Here is a 27,702-nt window from a genome sequence, read left to right on the forward strand (position 1 = left end):
GTGAACATGCTGATCAGGCCGTTTCCATGTTTGCAGCACAAAAGAAGCAATCTTGCCCCCCCCCCCACCTTAGTACTTACCAGCCATTCATGACTATACATATGGCCACCTTGATGGCTTGCCTACTCGAGCAAGCATATTTAAAAAAAAAAAAAGAGCATGAGATAAATATTTGCAAGACGATAACAGTCTGCTGAACACTCCTAATACTGAAGAGTAACAACGGCCTGGCACTCATTACTGGAGTGTTTGTCAACCACAGCGCCGCGCACTTTCATCTGCCATGTGCTAATATTTATTACTCACACCTGTATATTAGGGTCTTCTTGCCATTGGCTCTGCTTCATGGGAATAGAACTTCTGATCTGCATGCAGTGATTGCTTGTGCTTGCACTCGCACAATTTCCATTCTGCATGCTGCTCAGGTCTACCAACTTAACTACCACGGTGGTGTGCAAATGAGTGATGGCAAGCTCATGAACCAATGGCCCATGATGCCATTAAAGAAACAAGGCATAAAACTTGACCCAGTTGGTATGTGTTCACCTTCAAGTCATAAAGGTGCACTTCTTCAATTTACGAGGTTGGCCCAACATCCAGCTAACAACCTGTGGTGTAAAAGGGGTGCGAGACGGCTCCATAAGAACACAGTTGCTGCTGTTGTCATGACGCTAGCCGTAATGCGAAAAAGCTTCCTCATTTTCTTCACTCTGGACCTGGGAACAGAGAATGGCACTAACCAGGAAGCTGACCTGCTTCAAAGATGGCATCGGAGAAGCCATGGGTGCTTGTCTGCTCATTCCCAGAATCAAGCTGCAGAGCTGACCTCGACCCACAGTTAGTGAAAAGGACTTCCTCTGCGTAGTCATCGAAGACGCTCCCAGCAAAGAGTGCCTGCAGCAGGAATCAATTCCCTTTTATCATGGTATTACACTCAAGAATATTGTTCAAGCAGAACTGGCATGTCATTGTGCATAGAAGAACTGTGAACAGTAAAAAAAATTACTGTCAAACCAGTTACAAGGACAGCACAAGTGAAGTGATTAAACAAAAGGCTTGCAAGAGAAAAACTATGCGAACAGAGTTTAAAGGTATTCAATGGCAAGAAACCAAAACGGAATTTGTAGAGTGAGACATCATTCTTGGATACTGATATCTCATCACTAGCCTCAGTACAGGGCAAAGGCCTCTCCCATATCTCTCCAATTAACCCTGTCGTTTGCCAGCAGCGCCAACCTAACTTTCTGCCACCTCCTGCTACTCTTGCCTTCTCTTCAAATCCACTCCGTTACCCTTAAGGAACAATGGTTATCTTGCCTTCGCATTACATGCCCTGCTCAAACCAATTTCTTCCTCTTGATGTCATTAACCCTCGTTTGTTCTCTCGCCCACTCTGCTCACTTCTGGTCTCTTAACGTTACACCTATCATTTTTCTTTCCATAGCTCGCTGGATTGTCCTTAACTTGAGCTGAACCCTTTTCGTTAGCCTCCATGTTTCAGCCTCGTAGGTGAGTACCATTAAGATACAGCTGTTGTATACTTTTCTCTTCATGGATATTGGTGAACTGCCATTCATGACCTCAGAGAACCTGCCGTACGTGCTCCACCCCATTTTTATTCTTCTAGTTATTTCCACCTCATGATCCGAATCAGCGGTGACTGCCTGCCCTAAGTAGAAATATTCCTTTACCACTTCCAGCACTTCGCTACCAATTGTGAACTGCTGTTCCCTTGTTAGACTGTTGAACATTACTTTCGTTTTCTGCATGTTAATTTTTAGACCCACCGTTCTGTTCTGCCTGTATAACTCACTGATCAGGCTTTGCAATTCATCTCCTTAGTGACTCAGCAACGCAATGTCATCAGGGAATCGCAGATTATTTAGGTATTCTTTATTAACTCTTATCCCCAACTGTTCCCAATTCAGGCCTCTGAATATCTCCTGTAAACAGACGGTGAATAGCATTGGCGAGATCGTGTCTCCCTTCCTGACACCCTTCCATATTGGAATTTTACTGCTGACTTTATGGAGGGCTATGGTTGCAGTTGCTATAGACGTCTTCCAGTATTTTCATATAAGGCTCTTCTACACCCTGATTCCGCAATGCCTGCACGGCTGCTGAGGTTTCCGCTGAGCCAAATGCTCTCTCTTAATCAATAAAGGCTATATATAGGGGTTGATAATATTTTGCGCATTTCTGTGTCACCTGACTGATAGTGTGAATATGGTCTATTGCAGAGTATCCTTTACAAAAGCCTGCCTGATCATTTTGTTGATTGAAGTCTAAGGTCGTCCTGACTCTATTAGTGATTACCTTAGTAACTGCCTTATATTCAGCGGATAGCAAGCTGATCGGACTAATTTTTCAAGTCCTTGACATCTCCTTTCTTACGAATTAAGATAATGTTGGCATTCTTTTCAGCTTCTGGTACGTTTGAGATCATAGGGCATTGCTTATTAGGGTGGCTAGCTTTCTAGCACAATCTCCCTCTGTCCTTCAACAGATCTGCTGTTACCTGATCTTCACCAGCTGCTCTCCCCTTTTGCATTGCTCCTAAGGGTTTCTTTACTTCCTCTTTTGTTACTGGCAGGATGTCCCATTGCTGTGTGCTACTGCCTCTCTGATTAACGTTCTGATTACATTGGCTACTGAATAATTTTTGTAGAACTCTTCGGCTACTTTAACTATCTTATTCATGTTGCTAATGACATTGCCCTTGTAGCGCCCCTCGCGCTGTGCTCGGCTCGCTGGTCATGGCATGCGGCGCTGGACAAGAAAAAGGAAGTTGGGCTAGGCTGCCGCAGCACGAGCAACACAAATAAACGGTTTGAACCTCAACCCTGTCGGGGCTGGTTCATCCTCACGTTAGCTCCGACAGATTTGGTGACCTGGTTTTGAACACACAACCCCACCATCCTACATGGAATCCCCTGGCTCTTCCACCCTTCCTACCGGCGGCGACCCGTCCCAGAATGCTCAGCCTCTCGGTGCTTCGGTGGCTGCATTCCAGCTAGTCAGCCTGCCGCCATTTTGGCCCAAGAACCCCTGCGTTTGGCTCCTGCACGTTGAGGCGCATTTCCAGCTGCGACGTAACACCAGCCAAGAGACCAAGCTCCTCCACATCGTGTTGTCCTTGCCTCCTGAACATCGCTGAGGACTTGAGGACTTAGTGGACGTCATCAGCTCGCCGGACTTGGCTCAGCCCTTCGACACGTTTAAGGCGGCTATCATCGACTGCAAGTCAGTGTCCGAGCGCAGCAAACTCCAGCAGCTCCTCAGCGCTACAGAGCTTGGTGACAGTCACCCTTTGCAGCTCCTCCGTCGCATGCGCCAGCTTCTGGGAGATTCCACTGCTCAGCACGATCCACTACTGCGTGAGTTGTTCCTTCAGCGTCTTCCCCAACACATGGTCCCCATCCTCGCAGCTGTGGGTGATGTTTCATTAGACAAGCTCGCTGAACTTGCTGACCGTGCTGCGGACCACTCACGGCTCCCGAACGTCAACTCTGTGACCAGTCCGCCTCCAACTGCTGCCGCAGACTCCCAGCTTGTCAGAATCGAATGTCGATTTGATGCTCTTGCCAGGCGACTCGACGTCCTCGCACCTTTTCCGCGCCATTCTCCGCCGAGGTTCAGGCCACGCCGCCACTCCCCGGAATCCCAACCATCCGACGCGTGGCCAGCCACCGCGCCCTCGGCTGTCTGCTGGTACCACCGTATTTAGGGCAGCTCTGCCCGCAAGTGCACACACCCGTGCTCCTGGTCGGGAAATGCTGCGAAAGGCCACTGATGGCGGCAAGTGGTGTTGGTGGATGGACATGCTGCCTCTTTTACGTCTCGGACACGATTACTGGCACTCGTTTCCTAGTCGACACGGGAGCGCTAGTAAGCGTCACAGCTGTGTCGTCCTCAAGCGGGACGACAGGAATGAACAGCCAGGGTGTCCGGAGAAAAAAGAACGTACTTGTTTATTCAGTGCTGATATTTATAGCCGAAGGTGGAAAGGGGTTAGTGGAAACGGAGGGCGAGGGATAAGCACGTGGTAAGGGAGCGTACAGAGATAGCTTGCGTGCTTTCATCTGATATGATACATCCTCCTTCTCAACAGCTGTTCACCGCCAAGCTCAACACCGCTGGCTTGTCTGCTGAAAGCGTTGGTCGTAACCCAGACGCTCTTCTGAATCATCTGCCCACTCATCTGTCCGTCGGCCCTACACTCACTCTCGCTTCGACTGAGCCACCATTGTGCGCAGCTTCCTCCAAGCATATCCGCTGGGCAAATCTTGTGGCTTTGCTCTACGGGGGGGGAGGGAGCCCTGTAGCAACCCTCGTGCTGCACTCAGCTCGCACGCGGGCCATGGCACACGGCGCCAGACAAGAGGAAGTTGGGCTAGGCCGCCGCAGAGCGAGCAGCGCAAGCGAACAGTTCGAACCTCAACCCTGTCGGAGCTGGTTCTTCCTCGCCTTTGCTCCGACACCCTCCTTGTCTTTTAACGCATAAATCTGGCTTTTACCTATGCCTAGTTTCCTCTTCACTGCTTTTAGGCTACCTTGATTTTTTAGAGCACACTCGATTCTCTCCATATTAAGCTTCCTTATGTCGATTACCTTGTGCTTATTTGTTAACCTCGATAGCTCTGCTAGTTCTATTTCGTCTCTAGGGCTAGACGTCCTCATGCTTTGGCGTTTCTTAATCAGATCTTTCATCTCCTGATAAAGCTTGCCGGTATCCCGTCGAACCGTCTTACCACCTACTTCTATTAAGGACCCCGTAATGATAGCAATGAGATTATCATTCATTGTTTGAACAATAGGATAGTCTTCCTCAGTTAAAGCCAAATATCTGCTCTGCAGTGAAATCCTGAATTTTTATACTTTCCCTCTTTCCCTGTACTTTAACAAATATTTGTCATAAAAAAAAAAGAGAGAACCATAATTCATATTCATCAGTGGTCAGCACTCTAAACATGAATGCCCAAGCCACTATGGCTTTGTTAGCTGCAAAGCGTGACCTCACAGTGGCAACAACAAACAGACTCCAAAAGTAGCCTGCTTAGTGGGCCATCAAGCAAAACAAAAAGACTCAGCAGCAGCTATAGAGTCAAATGTGAGCATGGCAAACAGGTCAGGAATTATTACACAGTCTGATATGACTAAAATCTGTAATAAAAATGTTTTGTCACAGACGCCACCAAGAATGCAGTTTAGTCAGTAAAGAGGTGGCAACTCAGGGGACGCTTACTGGAGAATGGACAGACCCTTTTTGTATTTTTGGTGTTGTTTTGTAGGCAATGGAGCCAGTGCACGGCAGTGGCAAACAAGACGCTAATTAAGGTGGTTTTGTTACATGAAAGCAGCATTGTGTGAAAATAGGCACACAAGATGCAAAGTTACTGCGTTCAGGTAGCAATGCCCCCTTCACCGCTTTGATGATGTGGTCATGCGTACAAGGAAGAAGAAGTGTAAAAACAACAGGCGTGAGCGTCGGAATACGGTGCAGTTGCGTGCTGGGCATAAACAAGGGTGTAGCTCTGCGTTGTTGAGCTGGGACATGCCTGCTTGGAGCTCAACACCCGAGGTCAGCTCACCAGGTGTGGCTGGTCCCCACACAGCACTGTGCCACCGCCCACTACCAGCCGCTGCCGCCAACCGCGTGCCAGCTCTTGTGGCACTCTCCTCCTCTGCCACAGCATTTTCAAGGAGTCTGCCACAACCGAGACCCGCCTACTCTGCTGGATGCCTGCCGGAGCAGCTGGCGCTGCCTTCACTTTTGCTGGACTGAATGTAGGACATTCTTCTGTGCTACGTTATCCATGTCATTTTCGTGACCGTCCACGCTTCAAATACGTGTGTTGTGTTGGGTTTAGCGGCGCATAAGCATCATGCGCAAAAACACAAGGTATAAAAAATTGTTTTGGACAGGATTTTATCAAAAGTGTAAAACAACAGAAGTGTAAAGGACCTAAAAAGTTATTTCGTACCACCTAGTGAAGGTAAAGGGCAAAAAATTTACTAAATGGCTAATGGTAAAAGCTTTAAAGAAGGTCAGGTAACCTCAGAGGCCATCCTTGGCGGGGCAAGGATATCGAGGCTCCCAACCAAAGAAACAGACACCTCAGCCCTTTTCTCAGGAATGAGAAAATGGTTGAGTATCAAAGACAAATGAGGTGCTGGTCTATAATTTACAGTTTATCAAGAAAACCTGCTTCTCTTAAAAAGCAAAAAAAAAAAGGTATGTCAACAATTGCTTTATCTCCTAAGAGCAGAAATGGATGAAAAGAGATGTGCTCATTATAAAATTAAGTAAAATACTTTTTTTCCTAGTTTTTCGAGTTTTGTATATGACAGTAAAATATGATTTATTGTGAGCTCGTCTCCACATCTTTCACAAAGAGGTTTGTCTTGCTTCGTTAGTAAGAAGTTATGAGTCAGGTGTGTGTGTCCTATGGGGAGACGACATAAAATTACTTCTATGAACCGTTCCTGGTGTGTGAAGGTCTTCCATTCCCCCAGGACAGGCTTTACAAAATGCAGCTTGTTGTTTATTTCATTACCCCAAGTTGTCTACCATTTAGCCTTCATACTATTATGTATTAATTTCATGCAGACTATATGGGATATGCTGACTTCCCTTGATTTCATGACTGCGAGCTACCGCAGCACACAGGTCGGACCTTTCACTACCATTATTCCAACATGGCTGGGCACTCAGCAGAATTTTATCATATGCCCCTGTGTTGACCTTTTATATGTTGTGTATTATGTTTCCGACTAATGGTTCGACTCCATTTCTGGAGTTTAATGCCGTGAGCATGCTAAGTGAACCCGTGTAGACTATGCTGTTTTGAATGCTGTTATTTATTATTCCATCTACAGCTATAGAGACTGCATAACATTCGGCAGTACAATTGGATGCACAGTTAGGAAGCCTTACTATTTTTTGCCAGTTTCCATGTACAACCGTGCTTCTGACATATTCTGCTGTTTTTGAGCCATCAGTGCAAAATTCTGTGCAGTTCACATATTTTTCTTGTAATGCGAGGCATTCCTGTAATATGTGATTGTGTGGTGTTTTTTTTTTCCAAATGTGTGTTAATGTAAAGTCACACACAGTGAGAAAGCTGTACCATGAGGGCAGTGGGTCGTGCCTTGAGGTGACATCAGAAGAGTATCCAGTAATTCCAAGTTTTGGCAAATATCTTCAAAGAGGTGAAGCAGAGGTCTGATTGACTGGGGTTTGTTGTTTAACAGTGTTCTGGAGGTACACCTTGTAACTACGGGATAACACAGGTGAATGGATTTTCAGGACATATGTGCATATGAGCATAGTTCTTCTGTCTGTAAGCAAGGGTTCATTCATTTCGACACAGAGACTGTTTATGGGGGATGTCCTGTATGCGCCAGCTATGCATGGGGTCCTGTCGTTTTAGGTATGATGATCTCGCAGACCCATATATGATGCACTCATAATCTAGGCAGGATTGTACTGGAGCATGATAAATGTGCAAAAGGCATGTCCTATTGGACCCCCACCATTTTCGTGAAAGCACTTTTAGAAAATTTAAGGATCGGGAAGCTTTCTTCTTCAGGTTGTTAATGTGTGGAAGGAATGTAAGCTTTCTGTCGAAAATTATACCTAGAAATTTGTGTTTTTTTACTGGTGATTTGGTTTCCCTTGGGTGGAGGGTGGGATTGTTCTGTAAGCCTCCTTTAGGAGATAACATGACGGCCACTGTTTTCTGAGGAGAGAACTGGAATCCGTTTCTCTCTGCCCATGTCGTTAATTTATTTACTGTCAATTGTACTTGTCTCGTGCATGTTGATATGTTTTTTTACGTGCAGGCTATCTGAAGATCGTCAAGATAAACTGAGTACATAATTGATTTTGGGATTATTTTGGCTAAGGAATTCATTTTCACAACAAAGAGCGTTGTACTTAAAACACACGCCTGAGGTACCCCATTCTCCTGAATAAAGTTCTTTGAGAGGGTTGAACCTAGGCGTACATGAAATGAACGGTTGGGCAGTCATTTAGGCAGTTCAACATCCTTCCGCGGATGCCAAGCTCGGCTAGCTCGCAGAGTATCCCGAACCTCCATGTTGTGTCGTATGCCTTTTCGAGATAGAAGAAGACAGCAAGACAGTGCTGTTTATGTATGAAAGCCTCCAGGACAGTATTTTCGAGGCAAACTAAATAGTCTGTTGTCGAACATGCCTTTTTAAAACCACACTGGTGAATGTCAAGGAGTTCACGAGATTCAAGCACAAAGGTTAGCCTGATATTCAAAACGCTTTCAGAAGACTTGGCGAGGCAGCTGGTAAGAGCTATTGGTCTATAACTACCAGGGGATATTGGCTGCTTTCCAGGTTTCAAGAATGGCACTTTAATGGCTTTTTTTCCAGGCTTCTGGAACTTTTCCTAGCGTCTAAATTTTGTAAAAAAATTTCAAAAATGCTTCCACAGAAGGTTTGGAAAGATGTTCCAGCATTTTGTAATGTATTTCATCAGGGCCTGTAGCAATCCGTTTGCCGGCAGATAAAACTGTTTATTTCTATGATTGGAATTCATCTACTGAATGGTTCATTTGTGCAACCATTTGTAGGGTTGTTTTTGGTGGGTTTTCATACTTTAGAAGTGATTCTGAGTAGCGTGTGGAACTGGAAACACTTGAGAAATGTTCATCCAGGATTTCTGCTTGTTCCGCCATATTTGTTTGTGCATCAGAAAAGGAATTGTGAAAGGAGAGATGTTGCAATTTAATTTGTGAACTTGCTCCCACATTTTTTTGGATGTGATTGAACTGTTAATCGATGATATGCAACTTTTCCAGGATGCTTTCTCGGCACTGCGACGAATACACCATGCATTAGCTCTCGTCTCTTTAAAGTTTACAAGATTTTCGTGCGTCGAGCACCTGCGAAAAATTCCCCAGGCTTTATTTTGCTCCTTTTTCGCTACTCTACACTCTTTGTTGTACCACACCTTGTGGTTCTGTCGACGACTGAGGGATAGCTAGGCATGCCGCAGTAATGATGCAGGATGTAAACATTTCATTCAGTTTATCAACACTGAGGTGGTCCGCAAATATTTTTTCTAGAGAGGCCTTTCACTGAAACAGCTCCCAGTCAGCTACGTGGTTTACTTGGAATGATTGATGGTGGTGATGACAAGTTAACTGCTACTTGCAGGTGATCACTTCCAAAGGGATTATTCAGAACGTTCCATTTAAAATTGATAAAAACAAAGGGTGAACCGAAAGACAGGTTTATACAGCTCATTTTCCTAGAGCTTGGAGAATAGTATATGGGATTCCCTGTATTTTGCAAGCAGACATTATTGGACAGAATAAAATCCTCTATAATAAGACCTCTAGTGTTGGTCTGTTCACTTCCCCCAAAATCAGAGTGGGCATTAAAATCTCCAACAACCAGATATGGCTCTGGTAGCTCTATAAAAAGTGCTCCTAGATCATGTACTGCGACTGTTAAATGTGGCTCGAGGTATACAGAACATATTGTATATGTTTTGAAATGTAGAACAGTGACTACAACAGCTCATATGTAGATTTAAGTTAGACTTCGCAAGTTCAACACCACTCTGTACTATAATAGTGACACCTCCAGAGAGCCTACTTGAGTGCTCTGTCACAGTGGAAGACATTTATTTAAAATGTTCTTATGCTGAGGTCCTAAGTTTGCTTCCTGTAAGCATAGTGCCACGGGAGGAAATGAGTTTAAGAGATCCTTTACATCGCTGTAGTGTTTCAATATTCCTCAGCAGTTCCAATGAATTAGGAATGCCATTTTTCTGATTTTGGTCGGATATAGTTAAAAAAAACCTAGCCTTCCGGTTTATTGGGGCCTGGCTTGTAATCCGAGTTTCAGGTTTTCTGGCACGCTCAAGTGTGCTGTGCTGTATTGTGGATGTGTTGGTGGTTGTGTCCACTAGCTCATTAGAGGTACTGCAATTCTGCGGAGAAGCCGTGAGTGTGCGAGATGCAGACCTCCCCAGATGGGGGTAATTCTTTTGGGCTGCTGACTCGAGGGTTGGCTGGACCTTTGCAAGGTGGCATCGCGGGCGCAGGTGGCCCTGCCGCAGGCTCACTGTGTGTGGCCTGGGCAGGTGCCAAAGCCCGGTGTGGTGCCCCGCCCCATTGCACCACATCGGAAAATTTTGTTTTTGCACTGAAGGAGAATGTGTCAATGGTGTGGAGAGTCGTTCACGTGCTTCTCTAAATGAAATGTTTTCCTTAGTTTTGAGAGTAATTATTTCTTTTTCGGTTTTCCATGTTGGGCAAGACATTGAATAAGTGGCATGATCTCCTTCACAGTTCGCGCAGCATGGTGCTGCTTCACACTTCTCTGAAATGTGCTCATGTGAGGTGCATTTCGCACATGTTTCGTGGCCACGGCAACTCTGTGAGCCGTGACCGTATTGCTGGCAGTTGTAACACCGTCGCGGGTTCGGTATGTAGTGACGGAGAATTATTTTCAAACAGCCAACTTCTATTGCTTCGGGGAGTGTACCTGAATTGAAAGTGAGGACGTGATGCTTTGTCTAGACGTATGTCTGTTTCCTTTCCCGATTGTGATGCGGTAGACATTGATAACATCTTGGTCTTTGAGATCGTCCAGCATTTCTAGTTCGGTGAATTGGAGGAAGTCGGCTTCAGAGATTACACCCCGGACAGTGTTTAGAGATCTATGTGCAGTTATGGATACTGAGGTTTCACCAATTTACGTTATGGTGGATAGCTTGGAATGTTGGGCACTGTCTTTAAGCTCTAGTAGAAGGTCACCACTAGACATTTTTTTAAGCTTATAACCCGCTCCCAAGGCATCGGTCAGGCTTTTTGCTACCAAGAATAGGGATATCATTTGGGCAGTTTTTTCTACATCTTCACTGTGCAAGACGTGGAATTCCAGAAAGTTTACTTGGATTTCTGGAGCTAGTAGGCTGTCACATGGGTCTGCACTCTTTTTTCAGGGCAATCATTCTCGTTGGAAAGGGGGAGCCATGAAATATTGTTTAGCCACAGTGCCAGCCACCGACCATGGAGCAAAATGAGAGGATGGGGCAGGAACATGGATGCAGGTCCTGCTTACGCCAGCTGTAAACCCCAACTATAACCCAATATGACAGAGCTCAGGGCAGTTTGTCACACAAGGTTAACTCTAGCTGCCAGGAAAAAAGAAAAGGAAAAACCAAGCAGGGAGAAAAAGACAGGAGAGCTTAAGAAAGAAGATTGGAAAGTGAAAGATTAAAGGGAGGGCAGGAAAAGGCGACAGCCGAATTCGGCCGGTCGGTCAGACCGGAGGTGCCATCTACGGGAAGCTGGGGCCAAAGTGGTATGCTGCCTCCGCCGTAGCGCCTTAAAGATCCAAACACTCGACATTGGCTCAACCACCACTATACCCTTTTCCCGACATGGCTGAGCCATGCATGGCTAAGTGCAGGTGCTCGGGTCCATGGTGGCGCACTGCTCACCATCATCCCCTGCGAGGATGTCCCTGCGGATGCTCAGAAACCCGTGGTGTTGCAACTCACCGACACCTGTACGCTGCAGATGCCCCTGCGAGGTTCGATGCTTCTAATAAAATTGCCTATCTAGCACTTTCCTTCGCTGCAGTACCTTCAAGGAGTTAACCCCAACAAAGGTCCACCTACTCCGCCGGATGCCTACCAGAGCAGCTAGCACTGCCTTCACTTTCCCTGGACTGAATGTAGGACCTTCTTCTGTGCTATGTTACCCATGTCCATGTTGTTTTCGTGACTGTCCTCGCTTCTAATATATTTGACCGTCTAGCACTTTCCTTCGTTACAGCACCTTCAAGTAGTCAGTCAAGTAGTCAGAGGCCTGCCTACTCCGCTGGATGCCTATCAGAGCAGCCGGCACTGCCTTCACTTTCCCTGGGCCGAATGTAAGACATTCTTCTGTGCTATATTACCCACGTCTATGTCTTTTCTGTGACTGTCCTGGGGCAGACCTGAACTCATTAACACCGTCACAATCTGATAAGAGCACAAGCATATTTAGAAGAGAGGATGGACACAAAAAAATTCTAAGGACGATTACGATTGTGCCTAATGAGAAATTTGAGCACAGCTCTGCAGGTGTTTTGATTTCGTGAAATACTGAGGTAAAGAATTTGAGAGATATGTGTATGTATGTATAGTTACAAAGCACTCTTTATTTTACACGGACACTCTCTTTGATTGCCATGAAGGTGGCTGTCCGTTTGGAGAAATGGATGCAGACCTGCTGCACTGATGCCTGGTTCATAAGCATAAGGTTTACACTAGGAAGACAAAGCTGTGAGTGGCGTGGCCGACGTGGACAATCTATCACGTGCAGCACATTTCACAGCACCTGTCAATGGAGCGGAGCGTGGCGCGACTGTGAGGAGACAAAACCTCTCCATCCCTAGCCACCCTACCTCCACACATGCAGTGGTGATGGACACACTGTGCGCTACAGTCACTGGATAAGTTTTCAGAGCCCCCTCGCCTCGCCACCAGATCTGGAAGCTTCATGGCTGGCCCTGACTGACACTTCCAATCACATCCGCGTTCCCTGCATATCCACATCTTCACAACATCGTTATTGTAGGTTTTGCGTAGCTGGCACCGCTAAATCCGTAAATAATGCGAATAGACACCCAGAATAAATGGGAGGCAATTATTTTCGCAACTCGTCGAAGCAACACCTTGCGCATGTATGCGGGTCCTAGAGGAAAGCCCTGAGGCTTCAGAAGCCCTTGCAAAGCACAATGCTTGCTGTTACGGCAACATTGGGCCGTGGCAGCCATACTTATTCAAAGCCCGGCGGCACGGGGAAAAAGAATGCGGTACTCTGAAAACTTATCCAGCGCGCACCACTCTGGCACCCTCTATGAGCGACCGGTGGTACTTTCGTTTGCTCAGCACAATCAGCGCTCCTCTTTCTCTCCTCCCCTCCCCTCGTGCTCGGTTACACTGACGGCGAAGCAGCTCAACCCACAAATGGGCACACAGGAGCTGAGCTCTAAAATGACATGGGTAACATAACACAGAAGAACGACCTATATTCGGTCCAGGGAAAGTGAACCAGGGTAGGCACCTGGCGGTGTAGGCAGGCCTCAGTTCCAGCCTCCTCTTTGAAGGTGCTGTAGCAGCAGAGTGTGCTGGATGGGCTGGCAAGCGAGGCGTCAGGTGGCAGTGGAAGGGCGGTGTGATGCTGTGCGGGGCCAGTCTTCAGAGCTTGGCGCCCAGCCCAACCTCTCAGATGTCGAGCGCCAAGAAGGCGCATCTTCTTTTCCCACATCTTCCTTGTACACACAAGCCACCGGAACCCACATCATAACCACCTCCATGACAACTGACTTCGGCCAGATAGCCACACTTCAGGATAATGCAAGGCTACAACCTCCCATGCCACCGCTTCCGTCATACTGTGGCATGCTTGCCACATCATATTATATAGAAGAAATATTATAAACAATGAGTGAAGACAGCGTTTTTTCTTTTCATGTATTTTTGTGTGTTTGTATGCATATGTAAAAGAGGCTTGGTGCTCTGAATATTGTTGCTCTATGTACCCATTTATGTATTTCTAATTTCATGAGCTTTTATATGTATGTAATTAATTTTAGTTATGCCTGCAATTTTCTTTGAAACTGAATTGCATGGATCCCAACTAGCTTTTAGCTAGGGATCCAGATGTCTTCACAAGCATGCCTTGTATGAATGTTGAGAAATAAAATTGAATCAATCAATCAATCAATCAATCAATCAATCAATCAATCAATCAATCAATCAATCATCATCATCATCATCACCAATTCACGTAGCGTGGTGAAGCGATAGCTCCAGCTGTGGCCTCAATTTTGTGTGCAAGTCGAAAGAACATCACAGCACAACTGAAACAGCCAAGTGAATTGCCGTAATTTGAATCTACACAAGGCAACACACCAGACCTGAACCAGCTTGACTCAAGTTCAACTGCACCAGTTCTTGTGAACACGGTGTGATATGTTGTAAAGTTCTGTGCAGCTTGATGTGAAAAGAGAAAAAAAAAATGTTGAAAAAAACTAGATTACACTATCACATACCGACCAAGAAAACAAGCGAGAGCGTATGTGTGCTGCAGCTTTGTCCGCTCTGCTACCCTCTGCAAGCCTCATTTCTGCACATGCCACGTCTACCACAGTGATGAAGCACTGGTTCCTGCTTGCTTTCTTCGTCTGCATGTTCACAGCCACTTTTTTTCTATCAGCACACACAGAGTTGCCACGTGTCAATTTGGAGGTTCTGGGAGGCCCTCAATATTTATTTCATGCATGCAGAGCCTTGCAGTACCATGCGCAAGCTTTTTCTGTGCCCTGGCAATTGACTTTATGAGAAATTCATTTACATGAGAAGTGCCAGACTGTGTACTGCCACTTAGAAATGCCAGAATGATGAGTTGAGGAGAAAAGGAAAATCGGATTGTCCAATATAGAAAAGGGTGGCATAAATCAAACTGAAAAGGGTGGCATAAATCAAACTGATCACTATTTACAAACTGTTCAAAACTTGGAAGATCTGCAAATCTCTAGTCAAATATCTCAATTACTAACTGTCTACATTATTGTGAGCTTTAATGTATGGTCTTCCCTGCAATGACAATGTGGGCAATGGTAAAAAAATGCCTCCCACCCACCAACGTTGAGAACCATCACCTAACCTGCGACAACCTAGCTGGGTTCGGCTTCTGGCACACCTCAGGCACTTGGTTCTCCACCACTGCAAACAGGTCTTCCTCCTCAGTCGAAGGCGACTTCACCATGATGCCAGACTGTGGTGGTAGAGGCAGTGGTGCCGACCGACTCTGTTGGTCACGTTCCACTGACTCCTTGGTTGTCACTGTGTCGTCCACATAGTGCAGCTGTGGCCCTGGCTCTTGGTGTGTCACCTGCATGTCATTTGTTCCAAACATGACATCAGTTAATTTGAGCATTTTTTATGCTCCCCTGAAGTCAAAAAGTAAGAGGTTTTACTATTTTTAGCTGCCAGTCATGCATCAATTCATGGATTTCATTGTCACTCATTTTGCATGACCACGTCACAAACCACATATTCCTGTGTTGTCTAATCAATAAGCAATATATATGAAGGAAGCCAAAAGCCATCGAAAACAAACATTCCTCTGTGCTCCTTGGCTTCGGCGGCTGTTGGCTTCCTTCATATGTATGTCCTAATGAGCCCCTCATTTCATTTCCCTTCCCTTTCCTGCCCAGTACCTTTACAAGGGCCTCTGTTCTGGCAGTCCTGATGCCATAGGTAGCATAACAGGGTTCTCACACAATGCCCACACTCATCGCTAGATGACATTACATATCCTACTCGCAGTAATACAAGACGTACTACGTCCGCCGCTATGAACGAGGGTGGCACTGGTGAACACCCTCAAATGTTAGGTTGCATGAAACATATACAGGTTGTCCCACATAACTTGAGCAAAGGTTTTAAATATGAAAGGAACTTAAGACACAAATTGAACCGAATGCATAATGTTGGCACTAGCCTAGAGTTCCTTTCATTTTCTTTTTAACTAACTGAACAGCTATGTTTAATTAATTAATCATCTTTTTAAGCATTGGCTGCAGACCCCAGGTGAGATTAGCAAAGTTGTAGAGCTCAGGTGGTCCTTTTTCCCGTTCCAATGAAAGCCTACGAAATACGAAAAAATACCAAGTGACAGGGCTCAGTTACTGTGCTGCTCTCAAGCGTGCAATGAATGAACAAGGCCGGGTGCAGCGAGACTGTGGCAGGGCATTAAGCCTGATGTACACATGTGGGCATGTGGCTCTTATCGCATGGCCGAGCGTTGCCAAAGTGATAAAGCGCCAAAGGCTACGAGGAAGAGAAGAAAACAGCATTTTGATTCTGCTTTGCAGAAGTAAAGGGCCAAGCGAGTGAGAACGATGGAAGGCGATGGCGGCTCCTACAATTTTGTTTGTGTACAAATCACCTTCAGGTAGTTTTTCGAATTGAACGATGATACTGCAACTTTAAACCTTTGGGTTCGAATAACAGCGGATAAATCACAGGGGGACAAAACTGAGTAAAAGTGAAAAAAAAAAAAAACCTTGGCTATATTCAGGCAAACAACAACTCTTTTCACACTGGCCCCGCCCCTCTCTTTCTCACTCTTACTGTCTCTGAGACGTTATTTTTTGATCTCGCACACCACACGTGCACTTTGCATCATGGTCGCAGTATCAGGTGGCCACGTCTCGCTCCACGCTTGCATACCGTGGCTAGAGTTGTACATAATGCGTTGCTCTAGGTGCGTCAAGTGGACATAGAAGGCTATTTCAACTATTTAGTTCAGCTATTCCAACGCTGGCATCCACATACGCGTCTGAGCTCAATGATGATTGTGCGAGCATATCAGACACTGAGACAGACTACAACTTTTACGAAAAAACAACATAACTCTTCAACCCTGGGCGAGGACGCGGGGACAAATATTCCGTGCAAATTTTCTTCAGACTAACACCCAAGTATTCGTAGTGTGAGTGTCGAAGCTGGAGTGTGGAAGTATTCAGTGTGAAGAACACTGAAGAAGAGACAACTTCATCTGTACCACGTGCAGCTGCACCAGATGCTGGAGCCCCGCGATTTCCAGAATCAAAACGACTTTGCAAACTGGATTCTAATCAAGACTGAAAAGGACCCAGGCTTTGTCAACAAAATACTGCGGACCGATGAAGCTACCATCTCGTGTCATGACCATGTAACCATCCACAGCGCTCATTATAAGAGTGACGAAAACTCTCACTGGGTTTTGAAGGCACATCACCAATATCAGTGGTCGGTTAATGTGCGGTGTGGAATTTACAGTGGCACTATGATTGGTGTCGTGTTCTCAGGTGTAGTTTTGTCCGCGTTGCGTGTTGGCAACCTGTTGAACTCATTTCTGTGCAAATAACATTGTGTGCCCCCTGGCGGAGGGTATATAAGCCGCTTACCTCAAATAAATGCTCTCTTTGGTTTTGTTCGCCGTTACCGGAGGTTGGGCTCCCTGCCCGGTGTCTTCTCTTATTTTCACGCCCTTTTCCTTTGGGCCGCTATACAACATAAAATGGCGACGAGGTAAAACTGTGTACGGCACACGCCTGCCAGCATCGCCCCAAAGCTTAGTCAACCTCAAGGATGCGAGCTCGAACAGCGTCGTCCGCTCCAGCGTTCTACGTCACTCGCGACTTTGCACCGGCATGTCTGGCCTCGCAGCGCTGCCATTGTCGCTCTGTTTTGTTGACACCTGCGTTTCGCTATGCACCGGTAAGCCATGGCTGCCTTGTTCAATTGCAACCCGCCGCCGCCTACGTATCTTGCTACGCCGGGTCCTGCATCAGTGCCATGAAAACAGTGGAAGCTTGCATTCCTCAACTAGTCCCAAGAACCCGCCTCGACATTGTGGGCATACCATCGAGGGAGTTCTTCCACCAGCCTGCCTTGGCTATGAGCCGGCTGTGTGCCCGTGTTCGGGCAAAGCAGTCTTCGATGAAGACATATATTGACGAGAGCAGAGCGGCGAAGGCTCCCAAGTTCCGGGTGAGAAGTTATGTGCGAGTCCGTAACTCAGTGCATACGGGAAAGGCAGGGCTATTCTACTCCAAGCCCTTGCGAATAAGGAAGCAGCTGGGTCCAAGTTCTTTCCAACTGGAGGATGGCCGGACATGGAATGCATCAAAGCTGGTGCCTGTTCCAGAGGAGTGTCTGACCGAGAGGAACCAGCAGTCGTGCCAGCTGCCTACTGGGAAGAGCGCAGACCAGGTGCTGTGGAAAACTCGAAACTGCCTCTGCAAGCTGCAATACCACCTTCGAGATCACCGCCTGATGCTCCAGGTTCTTTTCAACACCCAGCATTCCTTCAGTAGCGAGATCAAGAGAACCGTCGACTAGGGACAGACGGGTGCCATCAGGTTTCCAGGACTTCTACGTGTGACTTCTCTTTTTTTTTTTTTGCGAAGGGGTAATGTGTTGTTCCCAGGTGCAGCTTTTTCAGTGTTGCGTGTTGGCAACCTGTTGCACCCCTGCAGCGTTTCCGGAGTTGCCATGGCAAAGGGTGGCTATCGACATAGTAGGCCCCTTGAATGTGCAGCAGGCCAGCCCAAAGTTCATAATAACTCTCATAGATTATCATTCCAAGTGGCCAGAAGTTTACTTCACCAATACAGTGACGTCTGAAGTCGTCGTTGACTTTTTGTGTGGTGTCTTCAGTCATGAGGGCTACCCGGAAGAACTGGTCTCGGACAATGGACCCCATTTTATATCCCAAGTGTTCGAAAATTTTATGAAGGAGAAGGGCATCAAACATTGTCTCCTCGGTGTATTACCCCAAGGCTAAAGGCAAATAACATTGTGCACCCCCCTAGCGGAGGGTATATAAGCCGCTTACGTCAAATAGACGCTCTCTGGTTTTGTTCGCCGTTACCGAAGTTTGGGCTCCCTGCCCGGTGTCTTCTCTTATTTTCATGCCCTTTTCCTTCGGGCGGCGATACAACAATTGGCCCATTGTTTTTTGATAACATGCTTATAGGCAAAAGACGCCAACGATATCCTTGATGGGGCACTTGAGGATTTTTTTTGAAGTTCGATCAGCTAGGATCAAGGATATTTGGTATCAGCATGATGGTACCCGTGCACAAGGCAGCATCAAAGCTTGCAAATGGCTGGATGAAATCGTCCCGCAGCCGTGGAGTGGACGGCATGGGCCCATTGCTTGACCAGCATGGTTGGAAGATTTTACTTCGCTCGATTTCTTCTCCTGGGGCTACGTCAAGGAACAAGTATATCGGTGACCAACCACAATATCAGAGAACCTAAAAGAAAATGTAAGACAGGTCTGCAACTCCACTCTTGACACCATGATCAAAAAGCCACGGAACTGTACTACCTATGAAATTCGAAATCTGCATTGCAGCAGATGGTGACCTGTTCAAACACATTTATAATCAAGGAGCACTTTATGGATTGAAGGTCGCTGAAAAATTGTTTCGGCCCTATTGCCACAACCCCCCCAAAACACTCTGCCCCCGGGGTGCCAGCTCTTTCCAATTTCAAGCATCAAAAAATAAAGCTATGTTCTTTTCGTAGCCTTTGACGCTTTATCGCTTTGGCAACGCTCAGACAGCAGCATGCATTTGCGGCATCATGCAATAAGAGCCGCATGCCCAGATACCTACATGAGGCATAACACCCTGTCGCGGGCTACAGTCTCTCTGCAGACAACCTTGCTCACCCATAACACACTTCAGAGCAGCATAAAAACTGAGCGCAAGCGCCCCGTCCCACGGTATTTTTTCATATTTTGCAGGCTTTCTTTGGAACGCGCTCAATCGAATTGCAAAGTCAGTCTTCTGCCTCTCCGTTTCGCAGGGCATTCCTTCTTCATCTTCATCCCTGGACGTGGATTCACCCCCCCCCCCCCCCCCCCCCCCCCCCCCCCCCCCCCCCTCCACTCACCCCCACTCGGTTTCGCCGGCTCCTCACCACGTGACCAGCCACGGAGCTCAAGGGGTGCCACGCTGAAGGCTCGAAGTGCTAGCGTACTGTAGCTATCGCTACAAAAAAACGCCTAAATTATGCATTCGGCTGAATTTGCGTCCGAAGTTCCTTTCATTTTTAAAAGCTTGGCTCAATTTATGTGGGACAACCTGTATACCCCTGAAAGCAGATTGCACAGCCGTCGCTATATCAAAGTTGGTCGCTATAGTTGGTACAGCACCAGATGCAAAATTCAGAGGTTATGGTTCAGATCCCATCAGCGGCATGTGGTTTTAGTGTGCTAGCAAGTGACTTCCAGTGGCCATTCCTCGCATTTAGCCAAAGTATATTCGTTTGTCTGTCCATCTAAAACCTGCCGTGTGGCAGGATGCCCACTGTGCGTGCGTGCATGCGTACACGTGCACCCACCTCTCCGGTTGCTTACTTGCCACTGCCCACCTTGGCAGGTGGCAGTTGAATTGATGACTGGTCGTGAGAGGTTGTTTGTGAAGTGCAACCCAGGTCTCACAAGCCCCACAGATGACAGCACCTACCATTGCAGGCGAGTGGTGCATTGTTTAACTGCTGCATTACTGCACTAGAGGTATCTACGAATGTAAAGTAGAGATCGATGAATTCCACATATATTAGCAGTAACTCATTATCCCTATCCGAACAACTCCCATCAGTGAACAATGAATCTTAACACCAGAACCGAAGTGAAACTAAAATGCTAGCGCGCCTAATTTGCATTTGGCTAAAATACGAAAAACAATCTTCATTTTTTTTTCTTCAGCTTTCTTATCATTTACTTTTAAGCGATGAAATAATTACAATATTAATCTCCGATTGATTAACAGCACAAGAAAAAATTCCCTTATGCTCCTTGGTCTCAGTTGCTGTTGGCTTCCTTCATATGTATGTCATAATGAGTCCCTCATTTCCCTTCCCTTGACTGCTCAACAAGCAATATGAATTTCTCTGCATGTCATGTTTATTTGTAGATTCTGAGCCAGCCGAGTTCTGTTTAATTTCAGTTTTTCAAAGACTATGATTTATTTTGAAGAAAAAAAAGAAAAACACGATAATGACATGCCTAATTTTTTTAAATATGGTTTTTGCAACTGAAACTGAAAACTGGAATCACTCAGAGTCATACAAGAAATGCACAAACCAATGTTGCAGAAACCAAGATGCTAGCAGTCTGTGAAGTGCAGGGGCATTCTTTATGATACTCATGACACAACTCGCTATGAACACAACAATGCAATGACAGCATCTCGCAAGGTCGTTCTAGTACACGTGTGAGGTCCAACATAAACCATCTCACACACTGCAAGATACTCTGAAATCATCTTGAACGAAGTGCTTCACAAAGTATAGGCATCTGCTTTGGCAGTCAATGGTTGTTCTGGCACACAATGAAGCCTAACTTCACGCAACTTTACAAGCTTCGCCTCTTGTTCCTCGGCAGTTTTGCAAGCACGCTGTTGTCGAGTGGCTTCCCGCATCAGCTGTATGTATCGTTGATTCTTAGTCTTTGCTGTGCATCAGTGACAGTCAACTTCCTGCATCTCCTGTAGGTGCTGGTGCTTTGCACTGCCCTGCTTTGATGCATATTGATGGTACTCGGTGGCTGCATGTCGACATTTAAGGAAGTCCTCTTCCATGGGTGGTGGTCACTTGCAAGGCTCCATCTTTTCTGACATGAGAGCGCGAGTTCAGCATTAAAGCGTTGCATGGACTGGTCTCCCACTCAGTGAGCAAGCAGCGAACGTGACGGGGCCATATGTGCACCAAATGGTCCAACTGCGACAAGTGCGCACAGAACCGACTGGAAAAAGCTCGGTGAGTGAGCGCCATTATGAGGCCGGATGCATCGTGATATTCAAGTGAGGTAGATAAAGAATGCTCCGCACTGAATATGATGACATCTGCGTATTTATTTGTTTCTGAACTTTGTTTTTTCATACTGGACAGATATTCAATATACGATTCGACATTCCAAGACAATTATCCTTCAATATTTGTATTCAATTAGTGTTCGAAAATTTCAGTACTTGCACACCACTAATTTAAACTTTCTTGTGCCTGCTGTTTTCATTTCTTGTTTGAAATGATTCTGCATTTTATTCTTCCTCACTTCATTCCATGCTCCAGTGCCTCATGGCTGACCTCATTATAGGCTGGGCCCTGCCATGTTCTTTGCTTTCGATCAAGCTTATGGTCTGCAAGCGCATCCTGTTGAGAAGAGTTCCTCCTTTTTCTTTCTTTTGGGTGCGCTAATTTTGTTTTAATATATTAATGCAGGAATGCATTTAACGGCTACATTTTCAACTCCCATAGTCCATCACGGTTCTGTCCACCAAGGCTACAGGACACACACAGATGCCCTAGTGAGGCTCAGAGGAGTTTCAAAAATTCTCGTGTGCTGTTATTGTCAGTATTACTTCAAATATCGTCAATTGAAGCGGTACTAACTGCGAACAGTTTTTTAGTGCGTAGCACTACTAGCTGCAATCATGGATTTCACCGATGGCAGTTAGGAGCCTGGACCGGGAGGTCTAAAACCTCTCAGTTTTGAAAAAAGGGAAGACGCATAGCTAGTTCACATTGTCGGTGGACACCTCAAGCGCACCAAGAACGCTGACTAAAAGCTTGGTAACAGTGTTTTAGTCGGCGACTAGTGCAGGCCTTCGTACTTGGCCATATAGCAATACTATCCCTTACGTTCATCTCTCCCGAGCTCAGAAAGAGACCCAAAACAAAATCACTCTAGCAGCACATAACCACCTACCCAAAATACCCCCCCCCCCCCCCCAAGAAAAAAAAAAATGCTCCAGCTAGGGGTACATAACACGGTTGATGAGCTGGATGGATTAGGCGCATCTTGCAGCTCACTACGAACACCTCTCCCACACGACCACAAAAAGGGCTATCCTTAGAAAACTAAAAATTGGGTACACCACCACGGCTAGCCCCAAACGTTCACTCCCTAATGAAATTGCCAACCGTATTTTCATTCCTCCCCTTCCCAAAAACATGCACCCAGTGCATGACCAAGGCCAACGTGCCGGCAGAGCCAAGGCACTGGATAAACACTACTCCCCCTTGCCGGAAACAGTCCCTGTTCATGCGGCAGAATACCCCGACAAGGAAGCATTTGCCCTCGTGGTCGTAGACAACCGCGAACAACCCCTGGTGACGGCCACTTCCCTTAACACCCAGCTACCGATAGAGGCTGAGGAGGCGGCCACTGCGCTCACGATAACCGGCACCAGGGCAGGATACATCCTCAGTGATTTGAAGGCAGCAGTCAGGAAATTTGCTAAGAGAAGGCTTCTTGCCAAAGCTCTCTCCATCCTGGCAAGAGCCAAATGATCCACAGAACGGTTCCAGCTCATATAGATGTCAGCAGGGAACACGGCTGGTCATGAATGTGCCAGAGGATTTGTCAACCGGGCACAGAGCAACCAGTGCCCCTAATTCAGGAGGGAGCGCTTGGTAACCCACCATGCCATGAAATCACACTCCACTATCGAAACGACTGAGTCAAATACCCACCCCCGCACAAATCCCTCACCAAAGCACAGCAGGTTTCCTGGCGGCAACTTCAAAAGGGCACATTCCCACATCTTTACACCTACTCCCTGATGTATCCCCGGAATACAATTCTCGCTGCGCTCCCTGCAATCATTCTAAAGCAACCTCAATCACATCCTATTCGAGTGCCCAGAGTACCAACCGCCTCAGGGATTCCAAATCTCAAACCAAAGTCAGTGGGAGACTGCGTTACTCAGCCCTGATCCGGAGGTACAACTCCGGGTAGAGGGTTGGGACGTGGAATGAAACATGGACTTCAAGCCGGCTAGTGTCACCTAGAGGGCCCACGCGCTGTCTAAACCTTATCCCATCCCTAACCCCTGCCCTCTTTGTCATATGACAAGTAAAGTTTGTTCTTCCCCCTTCTCTGCTGTTCATGGCACTTGAAGCTTGAATGGCCATAGTTTGACAGCGTGTGATGAGCGACAGCCACCGTACGACAGGGCTCACATCTGGTGGCGCCACACATGGAGAGCAGCTCTGCATGTGCCTGCCACTGTAGTGGTTGGGCACCCCTATATACTGCATCTACATGATTGTAAGTCGACCTATTTTTTTAAATTTGAAAATCCGAAGTGGGGAGGTCAACTTACAATCAAAATGAAAACATCGCACTATAAGTAAAGGTAAGACAAACGAGATATCAGGCATGCTATAGCGTGGTTGCATTTTTGATGCGTGGCTCCGTCGTATCACTCTTGGTGCTGGCCTTGAGCAGCTGCTATGTCAACATGCAGAACTGGCATCCCCTCCCCCCGCGCACAGGTGGCGGCCGATGGCAGCTATCGATAAACAGCAAACTGGCACCCCACACTCCCCACACGTGGCTGATGACTGCGGTTGCTGATAAGCGGCGGCGGCGGCCCGATAACGCAACCACATTCTAGAGGAAGCTCAAGCGTCAAGCAAGTTTTCTTTTTACTTTCAAAAGCGCGCTCGGTGCTCAAGGGAGCAGATAGTTGATGGAAGGGCAGCTGTTCCGCACTATAAGTAAAGGCAAGACAAACAAGATATCAGGCATGCTACAGCATGGTTGCATTTTTGCTGCGCGGCTCCGTCGCATTGCTCTAGGTACTGGCCTTGAGCAGCTGCTATGTCAACGTGCAGAACTCTCATACCCTCCCTGCGCGCACGTGCGGCAGCCGATGGCGGCTAATGATAAACAGCAAACTGGCACCCCACACGTGGCAGCTAAGTGGCGGCGGCTCGATAACGCAATCGCGTTCTACAGGAAGCTCAAGCATCCAACAAGTTTTCTTTTTACTTCCAATGAGCGCTCGGCGCTCAAGGGAGCGTTGATAGTTGATGGAAGGGCAGCTGTTCCAATCGAGGCAGCACCCCCACTCGGAACGGCAGCGGTACCGGGGAGTGTTGGTAGCCGACAGAAGAGCCGACGCCATTCGCGCTTAGTTTCTCTTCGGCTTTGACGCATTCAACTACTGCCGGCCGTGTTTCACAAGTTTTTAATGTAGTACTTCGTCAGTCATCATTTGTGCTCCAAGTCCGGCAAGCGACCGGCGCTCGTTCAAGGCTACATTCAAGATGGCTGCCATTTTTTACGCCGAAGAAGCAAACCGCCGTGCGCCGGGCTGCAAGTTCGACGTTCGCAACGGGTTATACAGGTATGGCAGCTGCAGGAAGGTAAATTTTCAGCTGTTCCACGCGATGTCATGATGTGGCTGTTTGCGAAGTTAGGGATTTCACTGGACGACTACGTTAGAACACCGTGCTGTGGCACCGCAGCAGCGATCACGATGGCAGCGCTAGCGAGGACGATGGCGAAAGTGTGGATGAGTAGTCCAGTGACTAATACATTTTCGCTTTGGAATGTGCCCACGGGCACGCCCGCGTGCAGCAGCTGATAGTGGCTGGCGATAAACGGCGGCCACTGGATAATGCTATCGTGTTCAACTATTCACGGCCAGGCTTAAACAACCTCAGAAGTTTTTTTTATTTTTTTGAAATGTGATTTGGGGGGGGGGGGGGGGGGGGGTCAACTTACATTCGAGTCGACTTACAATCGTGTAAATATGGTAAGTAGGGTCACAAAACATGAACACTGATGTGGATGCTGCAAGTACTACCACACAGCCAGTGCTGAGCAGAAGCTCAGGCTCAGAATACAGCATGTAAGTGGGTGGTCAGAGCCCGAAATTGTCTTGGAACACACTGGACTGTTTCAGCGACTGAGCATTTTTCGTGTGCTCCAAAGTCTTCGGACCCAGCGATTACTGCAACCAATGTGACCACAGGAGAAAAGCACAACTAAGCTGTTCCTACATAAGAGTACAATAATAGCAACGGAGCCTCACCACTGCAGAAGGGGCGTGTGGTGGCAACGGGTCAGTCCGCGGGCTGCCACTCTCACCATCTTGTGCATCAGCCTGGAGCTTCTTCCGTGAGGGCAGGCGTCGCTTCACCTTCACTTTGACTCGACCCTGCAAAGAGGGAGCAAACACACCTCTAGCAGGGAACAAGTTTCAATGTACAGACTAGTGGAGACTCGCCAAAAAAAAATAAGAGGGGGAGGGGCTCGCCTCCTCTCATAGTGGCAGCTGCAGGCAATTGTGAGATCTTCTATGTCAGCCATGTTTCACATGTTGCTGAACAGGACTCCTTTGATACATGCCTATTTTAACGAGCAGACTTTGATTGTGAAATAAAGCTAGACCAAAGGCTTATGGAGGTTTAACGTCCCAAAGCAACTCAAGCAATGAGGGACGCCATAATGAAAGGCTCCGGAAATTTCGACCATCTGCGGTTCTTTAACGTGCACTGACATCACACAATAGAGACACCTAAAGGTTTTCGCCTCCATCAAAATTCGACCGCTGCAGCCAGGATCGAACGCCGTCTTTCGGGTCAGTACCCGAGTGCCATAACCACTGAGCCACCACGGCAGCGCAGACCAAAGGCTTAGTTTTTTACAACTCATGATCAGCACATTGAAAGATTCCATACTTCAACACTCCCTTTAGAAGTAAGGTGGAAAATGGGCAAACTGAATTGGAGTCATGATGAAAGTAGCGTGAAAAACAAAGACAACGGGAAGCAGTATGACACGACATTAGTGCTATTTCGCAACTAAATCGTTATTGGAAGAACACGGGATATATAAATCCACCTTGTGAAAAATACCAAGAAAAAGCCAAAAGGCCAAGAACAGCAAAAATAGCACAGGGTAAAATGTTCAACTAGTAAGAAATGCAGGGTAACAAGACAGAAGATATAAAGCCAAGCAAGCACAGCACTCACAATCAAAGAAGATAAACCGGAAGGAAGCTAGTTCCATGATCATCACGGAACAGTGCAGCAGAAAACACGGCAACGCGAATGAGTTTTCTAGATATGTCAGTTCCTATGCAATCAGCACATCGATGGTTTACTTACACAAGATTTTCAGTCGATGTATAATAAGCCTCAACAATTTCATGTGGAACTTGGTCCTTATGTGCTGCTAAAATGCCTATTTGTTAAAAAAGTTGTGACAATGATCAACCAGACGCGATGACTTTGACCCTGATACCGATTTTTTAAGTCACAAGTCGTGCTGCCTGACTTATGCAAGTATTCCCACAAGAAAAGGGGAGCTCAAACACCACACCGTTTTTACATGGCATGAACCAGGAGGTCTGGCACATATTGGATCCTTTTGATTTTTTCTCTTCCAATTTGTGACCGCTCTGTTCATCAGGTCACAAAATTTCAAGTGCTTGTTCAAGGCAGAAAATACAGCGGTACATCATAGCATTTAGCCACTTTGCTAAGGTTTTGCAAAAGCTGGCGTTTGTATGGCAACACTACCTTTTTTCTTTTTTACTTTTTCCCCTGTCATTACCATCCTTCTCCGGTGGGTTCCCTGTGGTGTATGAACTCCTGTGAGAAGACCATGTAGGACAATGTATAAACATGCGAATGAAGGAAAACGAAAAATCACTAGTCTCGCACAGGCTAATTCGAATGGGCTCCCAAAGGAGGCCGCATCCAAGTATGACCAGTGTGGTATGAAATCGTCAAAATAACCCTACTCAAAACCCGAGCTGCACACTGCAGGGTCACCCGCACACTTCTGATCTGCATGCGATAGCAGGCGTGATGACGAACGAATGCCCCAGCCTCCAAGAATAGTCCGACCGCTTAATTTCGGTTTAGCTTTTCCGAGTTTCGTGCCAGTGTGCAGCAACAGCGGCTTCACCAGCCATCATTTACCAGCCAACCTAACCCAGCTGCAGTGTTTCGAAGGCTGATTGCCACGCCGTGTGCATTTTCTTTCCCCAGTTTTTTTCTTGCCGCCTCGGCGATACAGAGCAGTTTCCTTCACTTCCATCTACATGGTTCGGCTCTTGCAGTGCGCTGAAACTGCGCGCACATTACTGTTCACTGCTTGTGCTGTGAAGCCTCCACACACGAGAGGTGCTACTTATGATGGCTGTGACACAGTAAGGCAGAGCTTTACCAAATTGCACTATAAAGGAAGCGGCAGGCTCCTACACGATTTTGGAGCATTTCTGCTTTGACGCTCCCAACAATAAAGCAATGAAGCATAGATGTAAATGTGAAAAACAATTATTGCTGCGCTT

The 27,702-nt window shown here is 46.8% G+C and overlaps 1 protein-coding gene across 11 annotated transcripts in view; it reads right to left on the reverse strand.

The window, feature by feature from the left end:
- LOC144136175 (uncharacterized) overlaps window positions 1-27,702 on the reverse strand; it is a 218,473-nt gene that overhangs the window by 21,041 nt on the left and 169,730 nt on the right. For 6 of the 11 annotated variants that reach the window (XM_077668229.1, XM_077668228.1, XM_077668227.1 and 3 more), the window contains 3 exons: window positions 25,435-25,560; window positions 14,709-14,936; window positions 741-894 (listed from right to left, as the gene is read on the reverse strand). In XM_077668229.1, the coding sequence (XP_077524355.1) occupies window positions 741-894; window positions 14,709-14,936; window positions 25,435-25,560 (508 nt within the window). The remainder of the gene's footprint in view (window positions 1-740; window positions 895-14,708; window positions 14,937-25,434; window positions 25,561-27,702) is intronic. The other 5 variants (XM_077668231.1, XM_077668230.1, XM_077668236.1 and 2 more) reach the window with 3 other exon arrangements.

Source organism: Amblyomma americanum, chromosome 6 (genome assembly GCF_052857255.1).
Source record: "Amblyomma americanum isolate KBUSLIRL-KWMA chromosome 6, ASM5285725v1, whole genome shotgun sequence".
Classification (NCBI taxonomy): Eukaryota; Metazoa; Arthropoda; class Arachnida; order Ixodida; family Ixodidae; genus Amblyomma; species Amblyomma americanum.